The sequence below is a fragment of the Tubulanus polymorphus genome, chromosome 6 (genome assembly GCF_964204645.1).
Source record: "Tubulanus polymorphus chromosome 6, tnTubPoly1.2, whole genome shotgun sequence".
Lineage (NCBI taxonomy): Eukaryota > Metazoa > Nemertea > Palaeonemertea > Tubulaniformes > Tubulanidae > Tubulanus > Tubulanus polymorphus.
In genome coordinates, this window is record NC_134030.1 from 13785404 (window position 1) to 13811039 (window position 25636).

At 39.9% G+C, this 25636-nt stretch overlaps 1 protein-coding gene across 7 annotated transcripts in view; it reads right to left on the bottom strand.

The window, feature by feature from the left end:
• LOC141907612 (uncharacterized) overlaps window positions 1-25636 on the bottom strand; it is a 130980-nt gene that overhangs the window by 46865 nt on the left and 58479 nt on the right. For all 7 annotated transcript variants that reach the window (XM_074797313.1, XM_074797312.1, XM_074797318.1 and 4 more), the window contains 5 exons: window positions 21958-21975; window positions 8696-8767; window positions 7450-7648; window positions 7016-7089; window positions 603-660 (listed from right to left, as the gene is read on the bottom strand). In XM_074797313.1, the coding sequence (XP_074653414.1) occupies window positions 603-660; window positions 7016-7089; window positions 7450-7648; window positions 8696-8767; window positions 21958-21975 (421 nt within the window). The remainder of the gene's footprint in view (window positions 1-602; window positions 661-7015; window positions 7090-7449; window positions 7649-8695; window positions 8768-21957; window positions 21976-25636) is intronic.

Consider the following 25636-nt stretch of genomic DNA (forward strand, 5'->3'; position numbering starts at 1 on the left):
TAAATTGTTAATGAGTATTTAAATATGATACATCATTTTGACAACAATGCAATTGCAAAATGGAACTACATACAACAGAAAAACTTGCATGTTTCGACACAGGGAACTGAACTTCAACAGTAACATGCAGTTTACTGTAGTGATTAGTAAGTACTGAGTTGAAAGCAGTATTGTAAGTCGAGACAAGTGATTGACTTAATTGGAACTGAATACCAGTAGTATGTGAATACTGACTAACACTGATTTCGATTTTGCAAAATGGCGTTAGAGTTACACATTTTTGCAAGTGACTTTTGAATTTGATTAAAGAAATGAAGTATGTACTGTTATATGCACGTTGAACATATATGTACGTACATGTAACTTCTACATAGAACATGCACACTGAAGTTATCTGCGAGAGGGCAGCCATGTGACTAGTTAAAAATTTAATTTCCCAAAACCTTTGCGAACATTAACGATAAACCCTACCAATCACCAATTTCAGTGCACCAGCTACCACAATGCCATCCAGTGGTGTATAACCTCACCATTTCTGTACGTAAATCCTTGTTCCATTTCTAGATAATTAGGTCTAGTTTTATGTTGACAGTTTTCATTACCTGATTGTGACCTATTTGGAGCACCAGCACCAGGTTTACCATATGGATCATGACGTAACTACATTTAAATAGGACAAAAATAATATTCAAAATATAGCTGGAAATCTGGGATAATAGGTTTTCTGCACATTTGCAGCAGACATGTTTGAACCTAGAGGTCAAGGAGGACACATCCATGTGTGAAGTGGTTTAAAATGCTCAACAATCTAACAATTGCCAACATACACAGAAACCAGTTAAAACTCTCCCTAATCATAGAACATGTCATGAGCGACTATTTTGCAATTGATTCGGATAACAATGTGTGCCTAGGTACCAATATGATGTTGAAATACTAGATCATTCTACTATTCAATGCCATGACCACATACAAAAGTCACTGACCATCAAACTCACCATAAAGCATCTCATGAGCTACAACTATGCGATTAAAAGCGATTAGAAATATGCATTGGTACCAATGTAAATAGAACAAGAAACAAAACTCTCAACATGGACTTTCCAAAATCTATGTGATGGTGTATGTTAAATCCAGTATCAAAATTAATAGTCAGTATACATATTCTAGATTTTAAGCATTTATTAAGCATAAAGATTTCATTATAGGCCTAATCATTATTTTAAAGATTGAGAATATGCGCGCTTGCATACGTGCCAACATTAGGTTAACCACTTTCAGTATTTTCGGTTAAAATTTCCGTTTTTTTTTCTAATATTTTGAACTCATTTTCAGTAACATTTTCTTTAGCAACATTTTCAGTATTTTAATATCACAATCAGTATTTTCTAATTTTTACCATAAGAATCGTCAGTACTCAGTTCATAAGATCAGTAGCATTTATTTCGTAGGAGTAGAATGGTCTGGACAGCTAGCAATAAAGCAAATTGGCTTCCTTTCTCGAAAAGGAATAAACATGTAGAAATAGCTGGCTGTATTCATCTTCATGACTCTAAACACGCAATTCTTTAGTGGTACTGGCATGTCTGAATCCCATCCTTGCTCTTTCTCGACATAGTAATCTTAACTTCACAAAGAATGTCTACTTTCACAATCTTAACTAGAAAGAATCTTTCTATGTGGTCAGGTTAGAAACAATTCCGATCGAAGACACTCAGTGACAGTTGTGAACTACAAAATGTATACCACCAGGCCACTGCCACGTGAGAATGCAATTTGTACACCGATACGATGTCACAGTCTACATTCCCTCATAGTTGGCGCGCCAATTCACAGCTACTCTGTTGCGTAATCTTCTCATCAACATACCTTGACATTATATTGTCGTGCAAGTATGACGTAGGGTCACCGAGACGATACCCGCACAGAGGCAGGGTCCTAGCAAACAATTCGCATCAATGCATATGTTAGACTTCAACTACATAATGTTGGTCAACCAGTACCGTGTTTTTTAATGCAAATTAGTATTGTCTAAAATTCATCTGCATATCGATACAAACATCAACATGACCTTGGGTGTATGCATAATTAATTTTAGTTCGAATATTTTCAAAAGAATCTTTTTCTATCAATAGATTATCCTTTATCTCAAGATTAACGGCTTCGTTGATTTTGGTGAGCTACACGTGTTACTAAATCGAGGGCGCTATCATCACAGCTCCGCAGTAAATATTACAAACTACACCGCGCATCAACATGGAATTTTCAGCTCAGTACAAGATGCTTATTAATCTTTCTCATCATTCTCTGAATTTTAGTTTGAGTAAATCAGATGACAAGAATTAATTTCATTAAGTTGTTAACTTTTAAAGCGAGGATCGGAAAACTGTATTAGTCACGTGATACATGATGAACCGGTTTTCGGAACACAAATCTTAGATGCTTACGCGCATAAGTGCTGGTTTTATGTCATTCCCCAGGCCTCATATCATAACCAAATATAGGTTGTTCATTTAAATTACATCAAAAAATGTTTTTTAGGCCTACGATATAGGCCTACAATACAACAAGTAGGGGCACACCTCAACAAGTAAGAATTCTTTTTTTAGAAAGGCCGATCACCACAGCCATATCGGTGCGCAAAAGTCAAGGGATATCCCGATATGACATCAGGCGGGAAAATGATAATTATTTTACAGAATTCCTTCAATTTCTTCTTTCAGAAATAAATTCATTCTTTCTTTTAGCAAACTCAGGAAAGTGCAACAAATTTCTGACTGACTGAGCAAGTTACAAAACTAATTAAAAATCTTATGTCAAATAACAGAGAAAAGTGTCAGTAATATCGGATGGACACCAAAAGGAGTGCTTAGAGTTAAAATCGCCCATGAGTACAACTGCATTCCTCGTAGGGTCATTACGCGCTTGCGCATTTTTTACGAAAGCTGAAATATGGTCAAGAAAGAACGATCTCTGTTCAGGTGATTGGGAGGGCGATTTATAATAGAAACCAATGTTTACAGTTTTGTAGTTTAGTTTGAATGAGATCCACGACCCATATCTAATGCCTAGGTGTACGCCAGGTTTGATATTACAACTGATAGAAGAATGGCAATAAATCATCATGCCTTGATTCTCTTTTGTGAAGTCAACAATTTCGTAATCTGGTATATCAATATTCATTAAGCTCTTGCTCTATATTGCCAGTTTCACTAATCGCCGCAATGGAAATACAATGGTCTGATAGCACACTCTTTAATACATCAAATCTTGTAAGCTCATGGGCTCCAATGCTATTAATATTAGTATAAAGGATTTTTAATTTAGTTAGACCCGGATTCACTTCAACATCATTACATAGTAGTAAGACAATACTTTTGGTTTGAAAAATAAATAGGAGGTTAGCTAATCCGGGTACAAACAAAAGTGACCCTTTAAGAAAAGTGATGAATTTCTCACATTAAAAGTGAATTTGCATATTCTTTGAATTTTGAGATTAACTAGCAAGAGAACTGTGACAAAAGACCACAAGCGGATAAGTTCAGGAAAAATAAGAGCTATAATGCCCGTTTTCAAAAGATTGCTCGGAACTTACGCGGCCGAGCAACTGTGCTGCTCGGTATACTGCTCGGGCATTCTGCTTGCTTTTATTGTACAACAACGCAAAACATGCTGCTCGGTAATCACTGCACGGTTTCGATCATTAGTAGATCCGCGCAAATACGAGCTGCTCGGAATTCTGTTTGGCTTATATTGAATCGATGTAGCACGTGTACTCGCCGAGTCTATATCACCGATGTGTAAACATCCAATTAATCCACTGACACACACACCAAGAAAATACCAAACTTTCGGGCAATAAACGACAAAATATATCTCCCAATAACTATATACGGAAATAAACAACTAAATCAGAGAATAGGCCTATGTAAAGCGCTATTTCAAAAATGTATGCATGGCACTACTTTGTTTAAGTACGACGTTAAAGTACTTGATTTCCAAGGTTGGACATCGTTTGTCGTTTATCGTTTACGATGTATGGGTTTGAACTGACGTTCCGAGATCACAGGCGCACTTGGACGCACAAACTTTAAACACTTTAATGATAGAACACATGGATTTAGATGGATTAACTGCAGTTTGGCAAGCTATGAATAGTGGTTTGGCGAACTATAAATAGTACACGGTATGCATGTAGTTGTCGGGCGGTCACTTGGCAGTCAGTAGGCGTAGTACTTGAGTACTTAAGTACGAAGTCCGAACCCGATACCAAAAGTCAAATTTTTAATTCAAAAAGTCCTATGATACAGGAAATATATGAAAATTTTCTGTAGTCAACTGCAGAATTTTAACATACCGTATAATTAACTTCAGTTTGTTTAAGTCCATAATTAAGTCCTTGATTTGAGCATAAACCGACCCCGCAAAATTATGCTGATTTGAACAGATCGGCCATTTTGATTACCCCAATTATGTGCTCTCATTTGAACTGAAATAACTTCATGGAATTTTAGTCCGAAATTAGTGAGAATGCGAATAAAAACGATCTGAATTAAGTGAGTTATACTGTACCCTTGAAACTGTAAGGGCGAAGAGGAAATATAAAATATGAAATATGAATTTTCATTATCACCTAAGTTTTCAAAATTGGGAGAGAACATGCCTAATTTTCTTGAGAGTTTTTTCTATGAAACTTTTGGAAGGACTGCAGAAAAACCAAAAGTAGAGTGAAAACTATTGGATTGATTCAAATGTTGGGAGAAAACTGACTTTTGCAGATAATTAAATCGGAAATAAGCACGGATAATATCAAGATAGAAATTTTCTTTTTTTCAAATTATGAATCGAAATGCATACTTATCTTCAGCATGAAGTATTTGGCAGAATAAATTGCCCATGGGCAAAGTGTGGTTTACCTTGAAAGCTAGAGGTTGTTTGGAATAAGGGCATTGCTTGAAAAATCTTTTTAATTAGTGACTTCAAAGTTCCACAAGTTTATATTGCATTTTATCTTTCTCAAAGAATTATTTTGTAGTCAATAAGACCAAAGATATACATTTGTTTACGGTCCACGTCCACAATTTTGTAGGGTACAGGTACGTAGGCGCGGCAGGGAAACTATTTTATATTTTCAAACAAATATGTTTCACAATATGAAAAAAAATTCAAATAAGGCCATCCCAAAATAATTGTCTGGCTGCCGCAACACCGACTCAACTTTTCAGGATGAGTCGGTAGGTACTTAGAAATTTTTTTTTTGCAAAATGTTTGGGCCGAAAAAACAAATTTTTCACCTTTGGGCTTTTTTCGTGGAAACAATATCGCAAAAAAAATCATCTACGTTGTGCACAGGAAATTTGTCTAATAGCGTAGATTTCAAGAATTATTCTAAAATTATAACTTCGTCCAGAGCGTCATCCCTGTGTTAAAAATGAAACAGTACATTGAATATGTGCGCGCTTTTACGTTACCAGCATTAGAATGAATGGCAGCTTATTGGAACACTGCCAGTTTCCTGGAAAACTTAAACTAGGCCACATGTCAAGGCATGTTTTCACACGATGAACACTTGAATTCAAACATACGTAGCTCATAGTCGGCAGTGGGTCGGTCGGCCGTTTTTATCAAAAATAAAATTTATTTCAATGAATCCAAGAAAAAAGTTTTCACTCGGTACCTTTGAAGTCGGGTTGGTCGGGTTACGGCAAACAGACCATTATTTTGGGATGGCCTAAAATTCATATGATGTCACATATTAGAGGGTGGCTGAATATTGAATGATTTTATTATGTACACTGTGCATGAAGTTTGTTAGACAATTAACTTTTGTAAATTGAACAATTTCCATGATTCAGCGCCCCCTTTCCCAATTTCACTGCCCTTCTATAAAAGTACACTGCTTTTCTTGGTCGTGAATCATTTTTTTCAATTCACTGCTATTTACTGCTCAAACAGCCCGCAACGAACCTGGCAGTTGAACCTGGAAAACTTATACTAGGCCACACGCGAGGCACGCCTTCCATATAAATGCATGTATCTAGCCTAGTGAACAAATCAATACACTGCATAGCTGCAAGTCGGTTTGACGCACATGTGTGTGAAACATGAATAAACATAACAGTGCATGTGTTCTTCCGAAAGGAAATGTAGTTCCAACACCAAATAAATAACTAAATTAACAAATAAGCAACGCATTCTGATGAAATTCAACAGGGCAAGAGGTTTTATCACTGCATTGAACTGTTTTGAAAGTAACGAAGAGAAACTAAGCCTCGTTCATAAGTTATTTTGCACCAAAGGAGGAAAGTCTCATATGCACTAGAAAAAAGGACTTCGCTAAAGTGAAAGGCCATAAATATAAAATTCAATATGAGAATGGGGTACCGGCAACATTACTGTGGCAAGCTGAATTCCACCATAATGTGCCAGGATCGCTTGTGTACAGTATGACGTCAACGCTGGATTTCTACTCAAACTTAATCAAAATCTAACAATAAATTCTCAATTTTTATGCATGATGTATGAAGATCGAACCACACATAAACTCTAAAGACTAATCAGTTTATCCCTTAGGAATTTTGACTTGAGGGCACTTAATCAAAACCGGGGCCAAAATAGAAGGCATATGGATTTGAAACTGGAGGGCCCTGGAGTTAAAATGGAGCCATCCAGAGTTAACCCGTTCAGTGCATCTACACCGCATTGCGGTGTAAAAATCGGTGATGGATTTTGCTAGTACACCGCACTGCAGTGTATTTATGTAATTAGTAATTAGTTTTTATCTCTATTGAAAAATGGCAGCACTTGTCAAACATAGTGAAATAGCAGTAACTAACAATGCACCGGATCACGGTGTAGATGCACTATAGCAGTATTCCCATTATTCAACACACTAGGGTGGAATTAATCAAAATTTTCAAATTTTCTCCAGCACTATAGGGTATCAGTTAGTCAGCACTAAAAGGGTTAAAACCGGATGGCCTAGAGTTAAACTGGATATATCCAGATTTCATACCGTTTCAATTTCTTTTTTTAGTTCTTCAATTCTCGCTTCTTGTTCATGAGTTGCACGTTCAACCAGCTGGTTTTCTAAAAAAATTACAATTAAATATTAAATCCGTTTTGTAGGTAGAGCTAGCAGCTGTAGTTGAGATACTGGCGGGTTGATAAATGTTGTTGAATAAAATTGAATTGAATTGACATTGGTTTATGATACGTAGGAAATCATGATGTTTCGGAATGATGGAAATTGTCAGATGCCCGTCTCTATAGAAAATGAAAATAAAACTTAATGTGATCAAGAAATACACAAAAATAAATACTTTTCCCGATTTGCAAGGGATACCACCAAAAACAAAAACTTTTTCTGATCGGGAAATTTGAAATCCAAGAAGCAGACTTATTCCCATTTTCCCCTGTGTGGAAACCATGATGAAATATTTCTCTCACCTAAAGCTTTAGCATATTGATCAGATGCAAGCTTATCTGATGAATACCGAACTGCGTTTCCAATATTTGCTTTAATTTGTTCATTTTGTCCAATGTGCATTCTGATGAGTGGATCTCCATGAACCTCTGTAACTATTTTACCCGATTCACTCCGTAATGGAGCCCCAGCTCCAGGTTTTCCAAACTGTTGGTGAAATTCCTGAAAAATATGCACAATATGCATGAAGGTGAATGATCTATTTCATGACCAAACATTCTACTGTACAAAATTCTGGGGTTCTACTCAACAGTTGCAATATTGAAGTTGACCAGAGCAAAGTCTGGTCTAACTGCATGATGAATATACCTGGTCCGTAGCAACTCACTGACATGAATATAATGTACTGGGCAGAGAAATCAATACTACTTTTATTTTATATACGTTGTGTGAACATAGATGCTGAATGATTTCTTATGTGATATAAATTGATTAACAAGCAGCCTATCGGCTGATACAGCTGCGTTGTTTTATAAGATTTTACAAGGACCACCTACACAGCACTCTCAAGAGTTCAAATCCAGAAAAAAGGCTCTAAAACTTTTTAGCGCTTGGCCCATAGTATCTACATACCAAGCTTTGTTAATTTTAGATAATGATTGTAGGACAAGTAGCAATTGAAAGATTTTACAAGTGTGACATGTACAGCGCCCCCGAGATATCAGATTGGGAAAATGGCTCAGCAACACAGCCCATGGCCAAAAATATTGACATACCAAATTCTGTCAAGATTGGATAATAATTGTAGGACAAGTAGCGATTTAAAGATTTTACAAGTGCCACCCACACAGCGAACCCAAAAGATTAATTTTCAGAGATGAGAACGCCGACCTATAAAATTTGCAGTTTTTTTTTCTTGAGTTACACATAGGAACCAGCTGACGGGGTAGGCGTCAGTACTCGCGAGTGCCGAAGGTCCAAACAATAGAGACGAAGAAAACAGTTTTTCGTCGAATTTAAACAAAGTTGACCATGTCATCGTCAGAGGTTCGTCATGTCTTCAATCGCATCGATTATACGTTGTTTAACCCGAGAACCAATGAAAAAAATGCTCACATAAAAAAACGTACCGCGATTCTACATGAATTGGCTCAATGCCAACCTCATACTGCTGACAAAGTTAAACCAAAAAGCAAAGCTGCCACACAAAAACCACCTGATATCTCTTTATGATTTTTTGGTAAATAAATGTATAAGCACACATCTTACCGGTAAACTTTTTTGATTGGTAACTTTGATATCTTCCTCACGAAATTTTTGTTTACGATTGTTCGAGTCAACCTGAAATACCATGTAGACTTTAAACAATGAGTTCAGCTAGAAATATGAAAAAAATTCATAGTATGGTGTGACGTTTCCTGACCGATTATCAATGAACTACAATGCCATTCATTGTACTCAAAACGGAAGTGAATTTATTCAGTCAAACTAATTACCGAAAGCTACATACATCACACTCTCCACACCAGTTAAAAAAAACTAAGCATTATCTTAAAATGCATAAGCTCCATATTAACATCTTGTAAGTGTAATAAAAGAAAAACTGACATAATAAAACCACATTTAAGTTTCTTTGATCAGCTTCTTAGGTGGTACAGAAACACGACAGGATTTCCTGACACTTATAGGAATACTATGGGCTTGGGGTTGATCAGAAACTTCAACCAAATCACCTGAGTTTCTAACTCCACTTTCGACATCTGGGTTTGAACCTTGTTGAGTACCCAGATCAGTACTGACTGGAGGTACCGTTGGTACAGTAACACTAGGCATATCATATTGTCGATTATCTACATCATCCACACAACTACTATTTACATGAACATTTTCACTACAGGGAAATAAGTGATCTATGTGACAATAACGATATCTGCCACCAACCATAACTAGGTAGGTAAGAAGACCTTTCCTGTGAATGATTACACCTCGAAAGTATTTTTCAAGACCTCTCACATTAGATTTTACCATAACATTTTGTTTCTCAACAAACTCTCTAGGTTTTGATAATACAGAATCATGATATCTCCTCTGAATATCCTGCTTTGCACAAATTTTGGTATACATATTAGGTTTAATAAGTGACAGCCTAGATCTTAACTGAAGTTTCCTGAAAAGTTCAGCTGGAGATCTACCTGTTATCGAGTGTGGTGTTGTTCGATACATGAACAAAAAGTTATCCAGTAATTTCGAGGGATCAACCTTATCGACTCGCTGCATCAAAATGTGTTTCTTGAGCGCTCGTTTAACTATTTGTACTGACCTTTCGGCCGCCCCATTTGAGCTTGGGCTATAAACAGGTACTGGTGTATATTTGACACCATTATTACATAAGAAGTCATGGAATTCCTCCGAATTGAATGGGGGCCCATTGTCACTGACCAACTCCTTAGGTAATCCCTCATGAGCAAAAACACTTCTCAAGGTATCAATTACTTTTGGTGCAGCTGTTGATGACATCATAAAACATTCCAACCATTTAGAGAAACTATCAACAATAATGAGGTAATGTTTGCCTTCAAGTTCACCAAAATCTATATGAATCCTATCCCATGGACCATTTGTTGGTCGCCATGGCAACAAAGGTACCTTAACCGGAGCATTTCTCATACTAAGACACAATTGACAGTTTTGTACTAAATTTTCAATATCTTGATCAATGCCAGGATACCACAAATAATTTCTAGCTAAAGACTTGATACCAACAATACCAAAATGTTCCGAGTGCAACTCATCCAACATGATCTGTTTGAACTTTGGTGGTATAACAACTCTCATTCCCCAAAGTATGCAACCCTGATCTACAGATAATTCATTTCTGCGCCTAAAATAAGGCAAAATATCAGGATCGTTGCAGTGATTAGGCCAACCATTAAGTATATATTGATAAACTTTTGACATTGTTGGATCTTTTCTAGTCTCAGACTCAATGTCTGCAGCATTAATAGGTAACATATTCGCATACGTAAAATAATTAATATCCAGTTCCACTGCTTCCATCTTAGCATTAGGATTAGGAAATCTAGACAACATATCACAGTTTTCATGATCTTTACCACTTCTATGTACAATTTCGTAATCGTATGCCATTAAAATAAGTGACCACCTTTGCAGACGCAGAGCTGCCAGGGCCGGAACTCCTGTTTTTGAACCAAAAATTGTTACAAGAGGTTTGTGGTCGGTGACCAACAGAAACTTTCTATCGTATAGATATTTGTGGAAGTGTTTGACTCCATAAATGATTGAAAGAGCTTCACGTTCAATTTGGGAGTAGTTGTGTTCTGCAGGAGTCAAACTACGATTACCATATGCTATGGGTTTCTCTGATCCATCTGGAAACCTTTTAGAAAGAATCGCACCTATACCATATGGACTCGCATCACAGCCTAGAACTAGCTCTGCCTTGGGGTCAAAATGTACTAATAACTGGTTACTTGTCAACAACCTTTTTGACTCTAAAAATGCCTTTTCACATTCTGAACTCCACACATATTTATCATCCTTTTTGAGAAGTTGATGTAAAGGATACAATAACGTAGACAGGTTTGGTAAGAATTTACCATAATGATTCAACATGCCAAGGTAAGTACGCAACTCAGAAACACTACTAGGACTAGGTACTGCATGTATAGCTTCAACATTCTTGGATGTTGGATGAATACCTTCACTATCTACATTGTGACCTAAATACTCTTCTTCAGATACAAATAACCGAGACTTTCTAGAACTTGCAGTAACATTATGTTTACGTAATCTACTAAAAATTTCTCTCAACAATCTCACATGTTCTTCTGCAGTAACAGTAGCAAGCAATATATCGTCTTGGCTTGCTGCTGCCTGCGGAATACCTACAAGCAGTTTGCCCATAAATCTCTGAAAAATAGCTGGAGACGTTTTAACTCCAAATGGTAAACGGTTGTACCTAAAAAGACCAAATGGTGTATTAACAGTGCATAATTCTCTGGACTTATCAGATAATTCCAATTGAAGATACGCGTTTGAAAGATCGATCTTTGAAAAGTATTTACAACCATTTAGTTTTGAGAAAATGTCCTCTGGTGTTGGCAGGGGATAAGGATCACTATCTATCAAATTGTTGATAGACACCTTAAAATCACCACAAATTCTCACATTGTCATCCTTTTTTTGGGACAAATACAATTGGACTTGAGTATTTGCTAGTCTCAACTCTACTCATAACATTCATTTCAACAGATCTTTTAAGATTGTTTTCTACCTTGTCTAATAATGCATACGGTATAGATCTAGCTCTGAAAAATATACCATCGGTTTCCTGTTTAAGATCTATCTCTGCAGTGTAACCCTTGATTGGCTCTTTATGAGCTTGAAAAATATCTCTGTACTCATCGACCAACCTTGGCACTTGACCTTTGTAATCATTGACATCAAATGAAGTTACAGAGAATAATTCAGACCAGTTTAGTTTAATAATGCTAAGCCAATTTCTGCCTAAAAGAGGAGGCTTGTTCACCGCCTTTACAACAATAACAGGCAGATAGTATTTCTGACCTTTATATTCAACCAAAGCCTGAAAAGAACCTAACACAGTGATATTTTCACCTGAGTAACTAGCAAGTTTTACATTTGACCTTGACAATTTTATGTCAGAAAATTTCTCTTTATATAAACTCTCAGAAAAAATTGTGGCTGATGCGCCTGTATCTACCAAAAGATTAACTCTAACCTCATTGACAAAAATATCAAAATTTTCACTACAGGGAAATAAGTGATCTATGTGAAATGTGACATTTCCTGACCGATTATCACTGTTGATTAATCTGCGGCTTTCTACCAAAGTTATTATTATTATTACCGGTACGCGATTTGACCATATTAACATCGCCTTCACTGGGATTTGAAGTCGACCCGACTGACATCTCCATGCGTCTTTCCAAACTAATTTTGACGAACCAAGTAGTTTTTTGCGGATTGGTTCGCTTCTAATTCCAGCGACAAACCGATCTCAGAGTTGATTCTCCAGGGATCCTCCAAACTCACACGACAAAGCAAGTTTCTTCAGCGCTACAATGTATTCTGACAAAGTCTCTAACGAGGACTGGCGCCTCATATTAAATTTGTACCGTTCACCCATTGTTGTGGATGGAGGTTTGTGGTGGGCTTCTAACAAGGCTGTGAGATCATCGTATTTTTCATCCGAAGGAGCCTTTGGCATGGTTAGATTTACTAAAAGTTCGAAAGTTTCAGGTCCAATCATTGATAGAAGGACGTCCAATTTGCTTTCATTTGCAATTTTATTTACCCTCATCCACGCCTCGAGTCTACATTGGTAGTTTTTCCATTCTTCCTTTTGCGGAGATTACTCATTTATCGAACCGATATAAGCAGAAGCCATACTCATTCCTTCTACACTCGGATGGAGAACGATATTAAGTTTTCCTCATCGCCAATGTGACGTTTCCTGACCGATTATCAATGAACTACAATGCCATTCATTGTACTCAAAACGGAAGTGAATTTATTCAGTCAAACTAATTACTGAAAGCTACATACATCACATATGGGTGGAACTGAAAAATCATTTCCAATCACGCACGGAGTCCAATATTAGAAGCAAGGTTGATATTGTAGATATGTTTCAATCTTTATTGCTGACTCAAAAAAATAGACCCACATCCTTAGGGCACCCACTGGGGACAAATCCAAAAAAATAAATTCACATGACTCATGACTCAAATATACATTGAAAAAGTAGTGATTCGATTAAAAATGGAGGACTGATAGCAATTCATAGAAATATGGCCCCAGACTCTGGGGCATCTGCTGAAGGTCATATCTAAAGACGGGTTTTTATTGTTTCAGCATTTTGCCTACAGAAGATCCAGGTATCAAGTCATATCTTGACAACTCTATGTCTAGTAGCGATTCCTAAAAATATGGGGAACACCTCATACAAATCACATCCAAACTAGGGCTCCAGGGACACCATGCCAACATGGTAAAATGCTTGACAATCTAAAAATGTCCATGTTCAAACCCCTGGTGAACAGCTATTGTAATCTAACATCTATCACCATAAAACTCGGCACAATCATACAAATTGTCAGGAGTTAGAATTATGCAATTGATTGGGCGTAAAAATATGCACAGGTACTTAGAAATACAATCCACGTAATTCGACTATTCAATACCCCCAGGTAAACATCATCGAAACCAATGGCCTTGAAACTCACATCCATGCACACCAAAACAGACCAAAAAACTCGGTCAACCCAATTCCATGTATAATGAAGTGTCCTATGGCATCATAAGAATTCTCAACATCAAAACCTGTTAATGGTTTCCAAAAACGTTTTATTCCCTCTATACATCTAGAGTGAAATGACCACCAATTGCGTGAAAGTGGACTGATTGAAAGACATGCCAGCAAGATCCCTTGCCATAATATACCCACCACGAGTCTCAATGAAGAAAGGCAAATTGTTCAGAAATTCATGCCTCAGAATTTGGGCTAAAAATGATATCTCTGAGCACAATTATGTTCACAAGATGGCCATTTTAGTCTGATTGATCCAATTCATAAGACGATGGATCGTAGGGGGATACATACCATATGAACAATCAAGATACTTAATTGTTGTTTAAAAAATTTCCCTTTAAAAATTGAATAAAGGTCCAATAGCCCTGTGGCTCACCATCAAATCATTGAGTGTATATTGTCAAAAATATCATACTAACTATAAATAAATTTGGGTTGCAATCGAATGTAGAATAGATTATCGAATCAAAACCAACTGACGATATGCTGAACAAACTCTTCAACCAACAATCTTTTATTCTAAATCTAATCACTTCATTAATTCTTAGCCCCTTATTACACGATTAATACATACAAGATATTATCATACTCGCATTTTCCAGATTTTATCATCCTTGAATTGAATTAAAATACGTGCCCAACACACGACTCCCAGTCTCATCTGTGTTTGGTTTTAACAGCACGCATGTGATAACTATGCTGTACGTTCTCTATTTATCGCTTCGCACGGATTTCCGTAGTACGATAGTGATATATATAAGGGTATATGTAAGACTAGCTCCCACCTCTAAATCAGTTGAAAAAACTGACTGTTGATAGGATGAAAAGCTGAGAGCATTCCACTGCCCGCTATTGTCTACAGACTATCTAGTCCATTATTAATTCATCACCGCTCACAATTCTTCCTAAGAACGTACTAAAATTGAATAGGGCAGAGTAGTAACACGGTTCACAAAAAGCCGACGGCCGTGGTTAAACAGTACGGGTTAGCAGGTCTTTAAGGCATTGACAAGACAAATCTAAGCCAAAACTCCATTAGTATTGCCATACTTGCTAGTTTGGATATTGAATTGAATAGCCTACTCGGTTATATTCGTAACACCGAACAAATTATAAGTGAACATACTATACCTAGTCGAATGAAATGCTCGCTATTTTGTTTTGGGTTCCACATTGGGTTTTCCCAATGGGCTTTCCCAATTACATCAGAAGATCCCGGAATTTCCCGTATATCCAACAAACAGCCAATCACATTCAATGTAGCTCAGGTAACAAGGTCAACTCAGATAAATAGAAGTGAGAAAATTTAGGGGGTTTATAAAGTGAGGGCCTGTAGGTCGAAAAGTACATCCAGATGAGTAGCACAAAAAATGACAACACTTCCAGGAAGGATGAACTTTTCTATATTTCAATTCCAAGTATGAAAATTCTCATATGTGAAAATGTGCCATTACTTAGTGCTAAAAAGCAGGGTTTTTAGGTGTTTTTCAATTATAAGTCCCCTGAAAATAGCTCGATCACTATGAAATTTTTGTGGGCTCGAGAACTCATTAAGCCAAACCATGACACCAAAAATCAACACTATTGGTTCAACAGTCGATGTTTGTGCCTTGTTGACACACCGGTTCTCTATTCGTTTTCAATGAAAATTACAATTTTTGGAACTAAAATTTCTATTACCAAGTAGTACTTACCCTTTCCTATGGTTTTTGCCAATATTTTCTAAATTTGGATTGATCGCCAATGGTTTTTCTATACGACCCGGCCCTGCGGTATTGCATTTAGCCACCGGCGAAATCCGCCATCTTTTTACGTCATAGCAAACCAAAAAAAAAACAGCTATGCGGGGCAGGTGGGCGGGATTAGGAAAGGGTAAGTACTACTCGGAAATACAAATTTTAGTTCCAAAAATTGTAATATTTCCGTCGAGTACTGTACCCTTTCCTATGGTTTTTGCTAGACAGGCCTAGCACAAGGATGGTGGGAAAGGTAGATAGAAAAACCACCGCTCAAACGTAAGGTAAGAGGGAAAAAGAGAGCACTTACCCAAGCACGGAATGGAGCACTGTAGCACAGGGAAGACCGGTTGGCCACAGTGAGTCCGTCCAGCTCAGGGGCCCCCCCCCAGAATTTTGCGAAATTAATACTTGCAGATATGAGCCCAAACTATGTACAAGGATACACCCCCTGTGATCCTGATAATGCAACATAAATATTCTACACTAAAGGGTCCGATCGGAAAGAACGGACACCTTGAACCATGACAACAGGACCAAGTGAAGCTAATGAGCCTAACTGGCCTGAAACATCCCGTAAATAAAATGATGTGAATGTCGATGGAGAATTCCAAAAGGCGGCCCGACAGACTTCCTCCAACGGAGCACCCGAAAAGGCTGCGCAGGAAGTAGCCATAGACCTCACTTGATGAGAAACCACTCCCTCCGATGCTCGATGTTTTAGGGCTTCAATTCGCCATTGACGCCCAACTGAGCCTGGTCGTTGGTTCTTTGCCAAAAATTCCAGGCCGCAGCGAAACAAATTCCTTCGCTGGCCCAAAGACAATATGACCTTGTCGGACTGAAAGCGCATGAATCTCAGAGCGACGGGCCGAGCAAGCCAAGAACAGCAAAAATACAGTCTTTTTTGTCAAATTTGCAAATGACACAGCCGAAAGAGGTTCAAATGGAGCCTCCATTAACTTCTTCAAAATTACAGACAGATCCCATGGTGGAACTGTCCTTGGTACCCGAGGCCGGGAAATAGAAAACCCTGCAACCAGCTGGGATATCCGATGATCCCCTGCTACATTTGGCCATCCAGAAGGACGCAATGTATGAGAAATCGCGGAGCGGTAACCTTTAATAGTTATGACCTGCAAACCTTTTACTACAAATAGGTACAATTGAGCTACAGAGGGTGAGCATGGATCAATTACCCCTGCAGCACACCAATCCGCAAAATGACTCCATTTGGCATCGTAAATGGTACTTGTTGATGGCCGCTTAGATCGTATAAAGGAGGCAGCCTGTTCTGAAAAGCCTGAAGCTGACAAGGATCGCTGGACAATGGCCAGGCGAGCAGATTTAACCACTGGCTGTTGGATGATGCCAAAAGTTCCCCTGAGACAGAAGCGATGGGAAATTCGGAAGAATCCTGGGGTTGTCGCACAGTAGGTTGAGAAGTGGTAGGAACCATTTCTGAGCCGGCCAACATGGTGCTACCAGAACTATGTTGCAATTGACTGATCTCTCTATTTGATCCAGTAAGCGCGGCAGGACTGGTGTGGGCGGGAACGCATACGCATGCATCCCCGACCAGTCCAGAGAGAAGGCATAGACCCCCCACGCTTCCGCGTCTGGAAACGGGAACACAAACAGAGGACACCTCCGATTGAACCGGGTGGCAAACAGATCCAGCAGCGGATTGCCAAACGTGCCCCGAACCCGATCGGCTACTTCTTGGTGGAGAACCCATTCTGTCGCAATAGCCTGACCTCGACGAGACAGAGCATCGGCCATCACGTTCCTTTTCCCTGCTAAATGTGCCACAGTCAGGGACACGCCCTTTGTCTGGCACCAAAGAAGAATTTTGGCCGACAGACCTGTGAGGGTTTCTGAGTGAGTGCCCCCTTGGTTCTGAAGGTAAGCCCTCACTGTTGAATTGTCTGTGGCTAACCAAACGTGGTGGCCCTCCACTCTCCTGTGAAAGAACTTCAGGGCCTTCCACACGGCCAGCATTTCTAGGAAATTTATGTGGTTGGTGGCCTCGTAGTGAGACCATCTCCCGGCTTTGACTCGGTTCTCCAGATGTGCCCGCCATCCTTGGTGACTGGCATCCGTGAATACACGAACTGGAGCCTCTAACGGAGCTAGTGACACCCCGAGCCAAAGATTCGTAGTTGCCGCCCACCACTGAAGATCCGGACTTGGATCGGTTGGAGGTACGGGAATCAAGGCCTCCCAGTTGCCCTTCGACTGAGACCAGAAGACCCTCAAATATTGTTGCAAGCACTTGCTTCTGAGGCGGCCTAAGGGCACCACCAGACCCATGGAGCTGATGGAGCCTAGAAGCCGTGACCAGTAACGAGCTGTTCTCGGGGTTGTGGACACTCCCGCTACAGCTTCTTGAAGTTTGGCCGAGATAAGTGAACTGTTGGGCCGGTAAACGAACAGTCGAACACCCCTTGACTGAAGTACCTTCTGAACTGACTTGACCAACTTGGTGAAAACCCACGGGGCTGTACTGAGGCCAAATAGAAGAGACCTGAATTGGAACTGGCGGCCTTTCCACTTTATCCTGAGAAATCGCCGAGATTTTGGGTGAATTGGAACCTGAAAGTAAGCATCTTTCAGGTCCAATGAAGCCGCCCATTGACCCGGACGGAGCCCTTGAATCACGTCCTTGGGCTTGGTCATCCGGAACCTTGGAATGTCTAGGTGCCGATTGAGGGATGACAGATCTATCACTGTCCGTTGACCCCCTGTGGCCTTTGGTACTATGAATATTCGAGAAAACCAGCCGGGAGAAGTTTCGTTGCAAACTGGTTCGATCGCTCCCTTCTCTGCCAATTCCTTGAGAGCCGGAGAGATTAAGGCCTCCTGACCTGGTTTTGGCCGCATGTCGGGAGGTGACCTCATCAGGCGCGGTCGCCTTAGGAAACGGAGACGGTAGCCACGAGAGACGACCCGGGAGGGCCAACCGTCTCCAAAGAGGTCGGACCAGTGGTGCCTGCTGCAGACAACCTCCCACTGGTCCCAAGAATTCATTTCGAGTTTTTCCCAAAGGAAGAGACCCTTTTTGGAGCCTTCCCCTTGCCTCGATACGAACCGGAACTGTTACGACCGGACGAGGCTTGACACGATTGTTGAAGTTGCGCGCTAGTTCTCCAACCGGCATCCGAAGCCGCCTGAGAAAGCGCTGAAGTTTGAGATGGTCCTGTTTGCGTCCGTGCCGAACCTTGCGCCGCCGGCGTCGGACCAGAACGCTTTTTCCACGGAGTTCGGGGGTTGGACTTGGCCTGAACCTCCCGAATCTTCCTCAGCTCTGCGGAAACCGGAGCGCACCAACCGGAGAAGAGACGTGAAGACCTCACCAATGGGGCTCTCAGCAAAGCATTCGACACCATATCCGGTAGACGAGTTTTGGAACTGGAGTCCATCACTGACTGACGGGAGGCTAACACAAGATTAGCCTGACCCCGAACCGACAACGGAATTACATGCGAAACAGACCGAGCCAAAGATTGGATAATCCGGTCCATTCCCTCCAGTTTTAGGGCAACTGACTCTGGGTCGGAGCCCGCATGAACGGCGGCGTGAGTCTCGCGAAGCTCACCCGTCAACACCTTAAGTGCCATATCTTGAAACGAAACAACCCTGGTAAGATTGTCCAGGATTGACGTCATGGCCACCAAACCGGACTTAGGCAAACGAATACCCGACTGTGTTGTAACAGTATCCGGGCTGATCAAAGTATAATCAGCATCCAGGCAGTCATGACTGTGATCCACAGCACCTAGAGTTGCGTAATACGCCGAGCGAAATGCGCCTATAGGTGGATCGGTTGAACTAAAATATTTCCCAGATTTCATACCCCGTTCTGGAGGGGGAAATGAAAATGTTCCAGGCCGACATTCACCCCATAATTGCGTATCCAATCGAGCCCATTCTCTCGAAACCGCTGACGATTCCCGTAAAACGTTAAGATCGGAGTCCGGAGGGCGATAAGCTTCCATTGACTCACCCACCAGAGGAGCTGCTGTGGGCTTAGCGCGAGTTGCCCCGTGCTTGACAAAGAACTCACTTATCATCGCTCTAAATCATCTTATCCTCGCCCCCGCTGGTTCGGATAAAACTGAACGGGACGGAGATACATTGCGAGCCAGGGAAGCCCCTATCGTCTGGGGCAACCCACAATTGCTCGCGACAGGAACGACCCCAGAAGGAATTGCCGCTTCTGGGACCGGATCCTCATTGAAATCAGACCCTACCGCAGCATCCAGGAATTCAGAGTCAGAATTCCGAAGATCTGAGTGGGCTGGCGAACTTCTAACCGGACAATCAGGAATAGGCTAACCTGTTGTAGAGGTTGCAGCGACTTGTTGCGACGAAGATAACAAGTTTAAAATTTTCTCCTCAAATACATGGAAATCCTTCTGAGTCAGGTATTTTCCAGTATCCCGACGATCATGCCGACTTCGGTGACGGTCCCTCGAACGTGATCGCGACCTACTAGAAGAATCGCTTTCATCGCTAGCCGACGTCGACGAACGATGAGAAGACCGACGGCGAAGCTTCCGACAATAACGATCGTAGTCCCTCTCGCGATCAAACCTTGATCTGCGAGGAGATCTTGCTCGTTTATTACGCTCACGGCGTCTAAATCTAGTGGGAGAGCGAGCTCTATCCCCGGAGCGACGATCAGAATCAGACGATGAACGTACCGGATGTTTTGAACCGGACGACGTCTGGACCGGACCGGTGCCCGAACCGGACTGATGCCCGACCCGGACTGGACCGGTACCGACCGAACCGGTGCGGGCCGTTCACGACTACCGCGGCGCGCGCTCGGTTCCGAACATGTAGTCTGAACCGGCCGAACCGGTGAACGACCAGAGACCGGTGAATGACCGGAGACCGGTGCCGGTGAACCAGCATTCCTCCCGGTGAACGGAGTTGGGAAGCCGATCGTACCTGAACGACCGGCGACCGCTCCGCTTTACGATAAGAAACAGGATTAGAAACGTCGGTTGGCACGTCGGCCGAAACCGACGAATCCCTGCTAACTCGACGACGATCTCTTAGTTTAAGAGCCTTATCGGCCCGAAGCCAAAGGTCCTCGGACCACACGTCGCAAATCTTGCAAGGATTGCTCCTTGCACATATTTGACCGGATTTGCCTGCACGACGCACATGAATCGTGGTTGTCCCAGGCGCCAAACAAATGCCCGCATCCCTCCCCGCCACAATGCTGACCCTTAGGAGGGGGTGGCATAATTATCCTGTTACAAATCAAAACAATTCAATTCAATCAAATTATATTTGTAAATAAAATTCTTACGGAAAAATAGAAACCAGGGATAACCCCCAAACCGAACGGACTCAACGCGTTCTACTGGAGCGTTCAATCCAACGCGTTCTACTGCGAGAACGCCAAGAAAAAAGATGGCGGATTTCGCCGGTGGCTAAATGCAATACCGCAGGGCCGGGTCGTATAGAAAAACCATTGGCGATCAATCAAAATTTAGAAAATATTGGCAAAAACCATAGGAAAGGGTACAGTACTCGACGGAAATACTGCTTCACCAGACCTTTTGCATAGGCAAACCTATGGTTTGCCAAAAATTTGTGAAATGCTTATTTTGAGGATCAACAATGGCCAGTTGTCCGTTTCATTCTGATGGGCTGCAGATATAACTAGGGTAGATACAACATTTTCCAGCAAATAAGCCAATTTTCTAGCTCCAGATTTTTACCCCAAATATGACAATTGGCTTATTCAACGGACATGAACTGACTTCAATCACTTCCCGATCTATGTCACTACTGCTACCAAAGATCATCAAAATCAAGTAGAGCAGTCCATATAAATCTGAAGTCATTATTAACTTCCAATAGTCTACAGCATTGTTCTGAAACACATGCCTCAGAATTTGGGCTAAAAATGACATTTTTTCTGGGCACAATTAAGTTTACAAAATTGCCATTTTTAGTCTTATCGACTCAATTATCGACCCAATTCATAAGACGATGGGTCCTAGGGGGATACATACCGTATAAACAATCAAGATACATAATTGACGTTTAAAAAATTTCCCTTGAAAAATTAAACAAATTTGTGAAATGCTTATTTTGAGGATCAACAATGGCCAGTTTTACTCTGATGGGCTGCAGATTTAACTAGGGTAGATACTACATTTTCCAGCCAATAAGCGGATTTTCTAGCTTCAGATTTTCACCTCAAAATATGATAATTGGCTTATTCAAAAGACATGAACTATGAACTGCCTCAATCACAAGATCATCAAAATCAAGAAGAGCAGTTCATAAAAATTTGAGGTCATTATTTACTTCCAATAGTCTACAGCATTTTGAACTATTCCGTTACTTAAGTTGTTTCATCACCTCAATGTTTTATTCTAAACTCATATAAAAGAGATGAATTTGTAATGACTTACCTGTTCGTCTGTGAATGTCTGAAATGGTATAAAATGTAAGTGCCATTAATTTTTCTTGGCAATGGTATGGTGGCTGATTTGGGCCATGTTAAGATGAAAAATTCTGTGCAATATGCCACGCAAAAAATATATTGCTTCGTTTCTACGTCCGTTTCTGCGCGGTGCAAAAAAGGAAATTTACCGCACAAAAACACGCAAAAACGAGCGCAGAAACGAACATTCGTTTCTGCACTCGTCACTTCTTGTTTTGCGTGGCGCAAAAACGAACTTCACTTCTGCGGGGTGCAAAAAAAAAAAATTTACCACGCAAAAAGGAGTGCAGCGCCTGTTTCTGTGCGTTTTGGCGGTCACTTCTCGTTTTTGTGCAGCGCAAAAACAAACTTTGTTTCTTTGTCCATTTTTGCGCCGCGCAAAAACGAGAAATGAGCGCGCAAAAATGAGCGCAGAAACGAACATTCGTTTCTGCACTCGTCATTTCTTGTTTTGCGTGGCGCAAAAACGAACTTCACTTCTGCGGGGTGCAAAAAAGAAATTTACCACGCAAAAAGGAGTGCAGCGCCTGTTTCTGTGCGTTTTGGCGCAGTCACTTCTCGTTTTTGTGCAGCGCAAAAACAAACTTTGTTTCTTTGTCCATTTTTGCGCCGCGCAAAAACGAGAAATGAGCGCGCAAAAATGAGCGCAGAAATGAACCTTCGTTTTTGCGCCCGTTTCTGCGCATTTTTGCGCAGTCATTTCTCCTTTTTGCGCCCTGCAAAAATGAACTTCGTTTCTTCGTCCGTTTCGTTTCTGGCTGTAACATTGCTGTTTTTATCACATGAAACAGTCCCGAGGCCAAATGAAAGGCTGAATCCAAGAACATGTCTATCGCACTTTTGAGCCCAAACGTCTACTTTTACTTAGTAGCCACTTGAGAACAATAAGCAATTAACGATATCAGCCACTTTTCCAGTAGTATACATTTCAAAACAGTCACTCTGGAATAGCATTCCTTTCAATTCGGTTGGTTTTCTATAGTGGCTGTTTCGAAGAGTCTACTATTGAAAAGTGACCATTTTGAAACATCTGGTTGCGATAGTGCACACTAGCAGTAGAGGTGACTGTAAAACCACCCGCCTGTTAACAGTGACTTTGTGATAGTAACTCCTACCATAGCAGCTACTCTCAAAACACATCGTTTCTAAAAGTCAACTATTGAAAAGTGACCATTTTGAGATCGCTTGCCAGATTCCCTGTTATAAATACACTGTAGCAACATATGCTTCAGATTTGCAGTGATACCTGACAATATAAACATACTGAGAAACTCTACTCACGCTATAGTTTGGGGTATAGTTCTATTAAAGAGTGACTCAGATGAGATCTGAAGATATTGTAGATACTATCTTTGAGGATGTGAAATGTAATGAGCGATTCCCAACTCTCAATTGGAGTTAAATTTGTTTACAAATTGTCAATGGTTATGTAGTTTTAAGATAAATCAAAATTTCCTTCTTTTCATGGCGATGTAATTGAATAAAGAATTCAATTTGAACAAATGCAGCTATTTTCAAGCATAGGTCTGCATTTATTTTTGATTTTAATTCTTAGATTAAAAGCGCAAAAATTCAGGCTAACCTCTCATTATTGAAATGGTGGTTTATCTTCAACGGGGGCCTGGATGTCTTTGCATCTTAAATTAAGATGTGCATTTCGGAGTGTTCGAATTTCCCTGAATTCTAATTTTGCATTTTGACTGTAGACTAACAGCCATCATCAGGTGGAATGTAGACATTCCTAGTGATAAGGGCTTTTAGTAAGATGGCTGTCAGTCAACAGCTGAAACGTTGTGGTTTAACTATAATAAATTTCATGATACAAAATTCTATTGTGGAATTTCTTCATTTGTCTACAGTTAACACGCTTTAGAGTATTTTATTCGACTTCTTTGGGTCCTGTAGCCATAAAATCGAAAATTATTTATTAATCGGCAAAGAAGGGATATAAAACCGTGTTGGTCGCTAGAAGAGGGATTCCCTGTATATCTGCACCTTAAACCGGTACCTTTGTTAGTTCTAGCTCACATTCACTTCCAAATTCAAGAATTGGTAACGTTGGTTTACGATAATTTGAGAAAAAGAGTTTAGTTGGAGAAAACTGATAATTCAGTTAATGAGTTAACTGATAATCTTATAATTCAGCGATCATTGGTTCATCGATTCAGCGAAGTTCAAACACTGTACATTTTGGCATGTGATTGTATTGGCACCTTGAAATAAAGTTTCATAGAGATATTGCGGTGCTAAGTTTATCAATATTAAGAGGTAATTACTTTTGGTTTGTGGTCTTTTGGTGGCCAATGCAGTTTGTTCATTCGTTCATCAATCACTGTCTAGTTAGCCAGTGTAATTGACCTGCTGACCGATAGCTGCTGCTGGGTTTTTGATAACTTATATAAACAATTTACTCAACAAAGTGGGAAAGTATGTGAAACTAGAATTACAGCATATTACTGTTCACATTTCTTTCACATCTTAAGCCAAAAGAAGTTTTCTCTATCAAATGAAATTGCTGACTTCAAAATTACGTGAACATCTCAACACTGCACTTTTATACGCTAATCGTTTGATCTTTTATAATAAGTTGGTAATTTCATTTCAACCAAACTGTATAACTACGAAATAAGATTTTGATTATGGTATCATTTCTAGCAAGCGATAGAATGATTCAATATTCATTAACGAAAAAGCAGAGAACAGCGTGACAAAGTGAACATCACATGGATTATTTAAAAATCGTTTGTATCGAAATAAACAATTAATTCAAGGTTAATTCTAAGTATTTTAGATACATTTTTTTCGTAATTCATTTTTTGAACATATGATTTTATTTGTATATTCCTCTCTCATATACCCTTAAAAACAAATTAAGCCTAAAAGACAAATTTATTTTTTTGTCTTGTCTTTCTTTTCTACAAAATCAAAGATTTATGAACGCACCAGAATGTTTTATAATCGCCAGTGTAAAGAATTCTAGGACTGGCACTATATTTTAGTATTAATGGATTTAATCCATGATGATGTTATATGAATGAATAGTTTTCCATTGTGTTGAGCGTAATATAATTTAGGGGATTCTTAGCATCTCAAAAACTTTGATTTTCTATTCACAGAACTGTATTCAAAGCATACAGAGTTCTGTACACAAAGCATATAGGGTTCAACAGTACCTTTGAACCTGTCACGTATCACTGCAAATCTTTAACAGATGCTGCTATTTTGAACAGGAAATAACCATGCCATCTCAAAATGGTCACTTTTCAATAGTTGACTTTTAGAAACGATGTGTTTTGAGAGTAGCTGCTATGGTAGGAGTTACTATCACTAAGTCACTGTTAACAGGCGGGTGGTTTTACAGTCACCTCTACTGCTAGTGTGCACTATCGAAACCAGATGTTTCAAAATGGTCACTTTTCAATAGTAGACTCTTCGAAACAGCCACTATAGAAAACCAACTAAATTGAAAGGAATACTATTTCAGAGTGACTGTTTTGAAATGTATACTACTGGAAAAGTAGCTGATATCGTTAATTGCTTATTGTTCTCAAGTGGCTACTAAGTAAAAGTAGACGTTTGGGCTCAAAAGTGAGATAGACATGTTCTTGGATTCAGCCTTTCAAATGCGAAAGTTATAAAAAAATAAT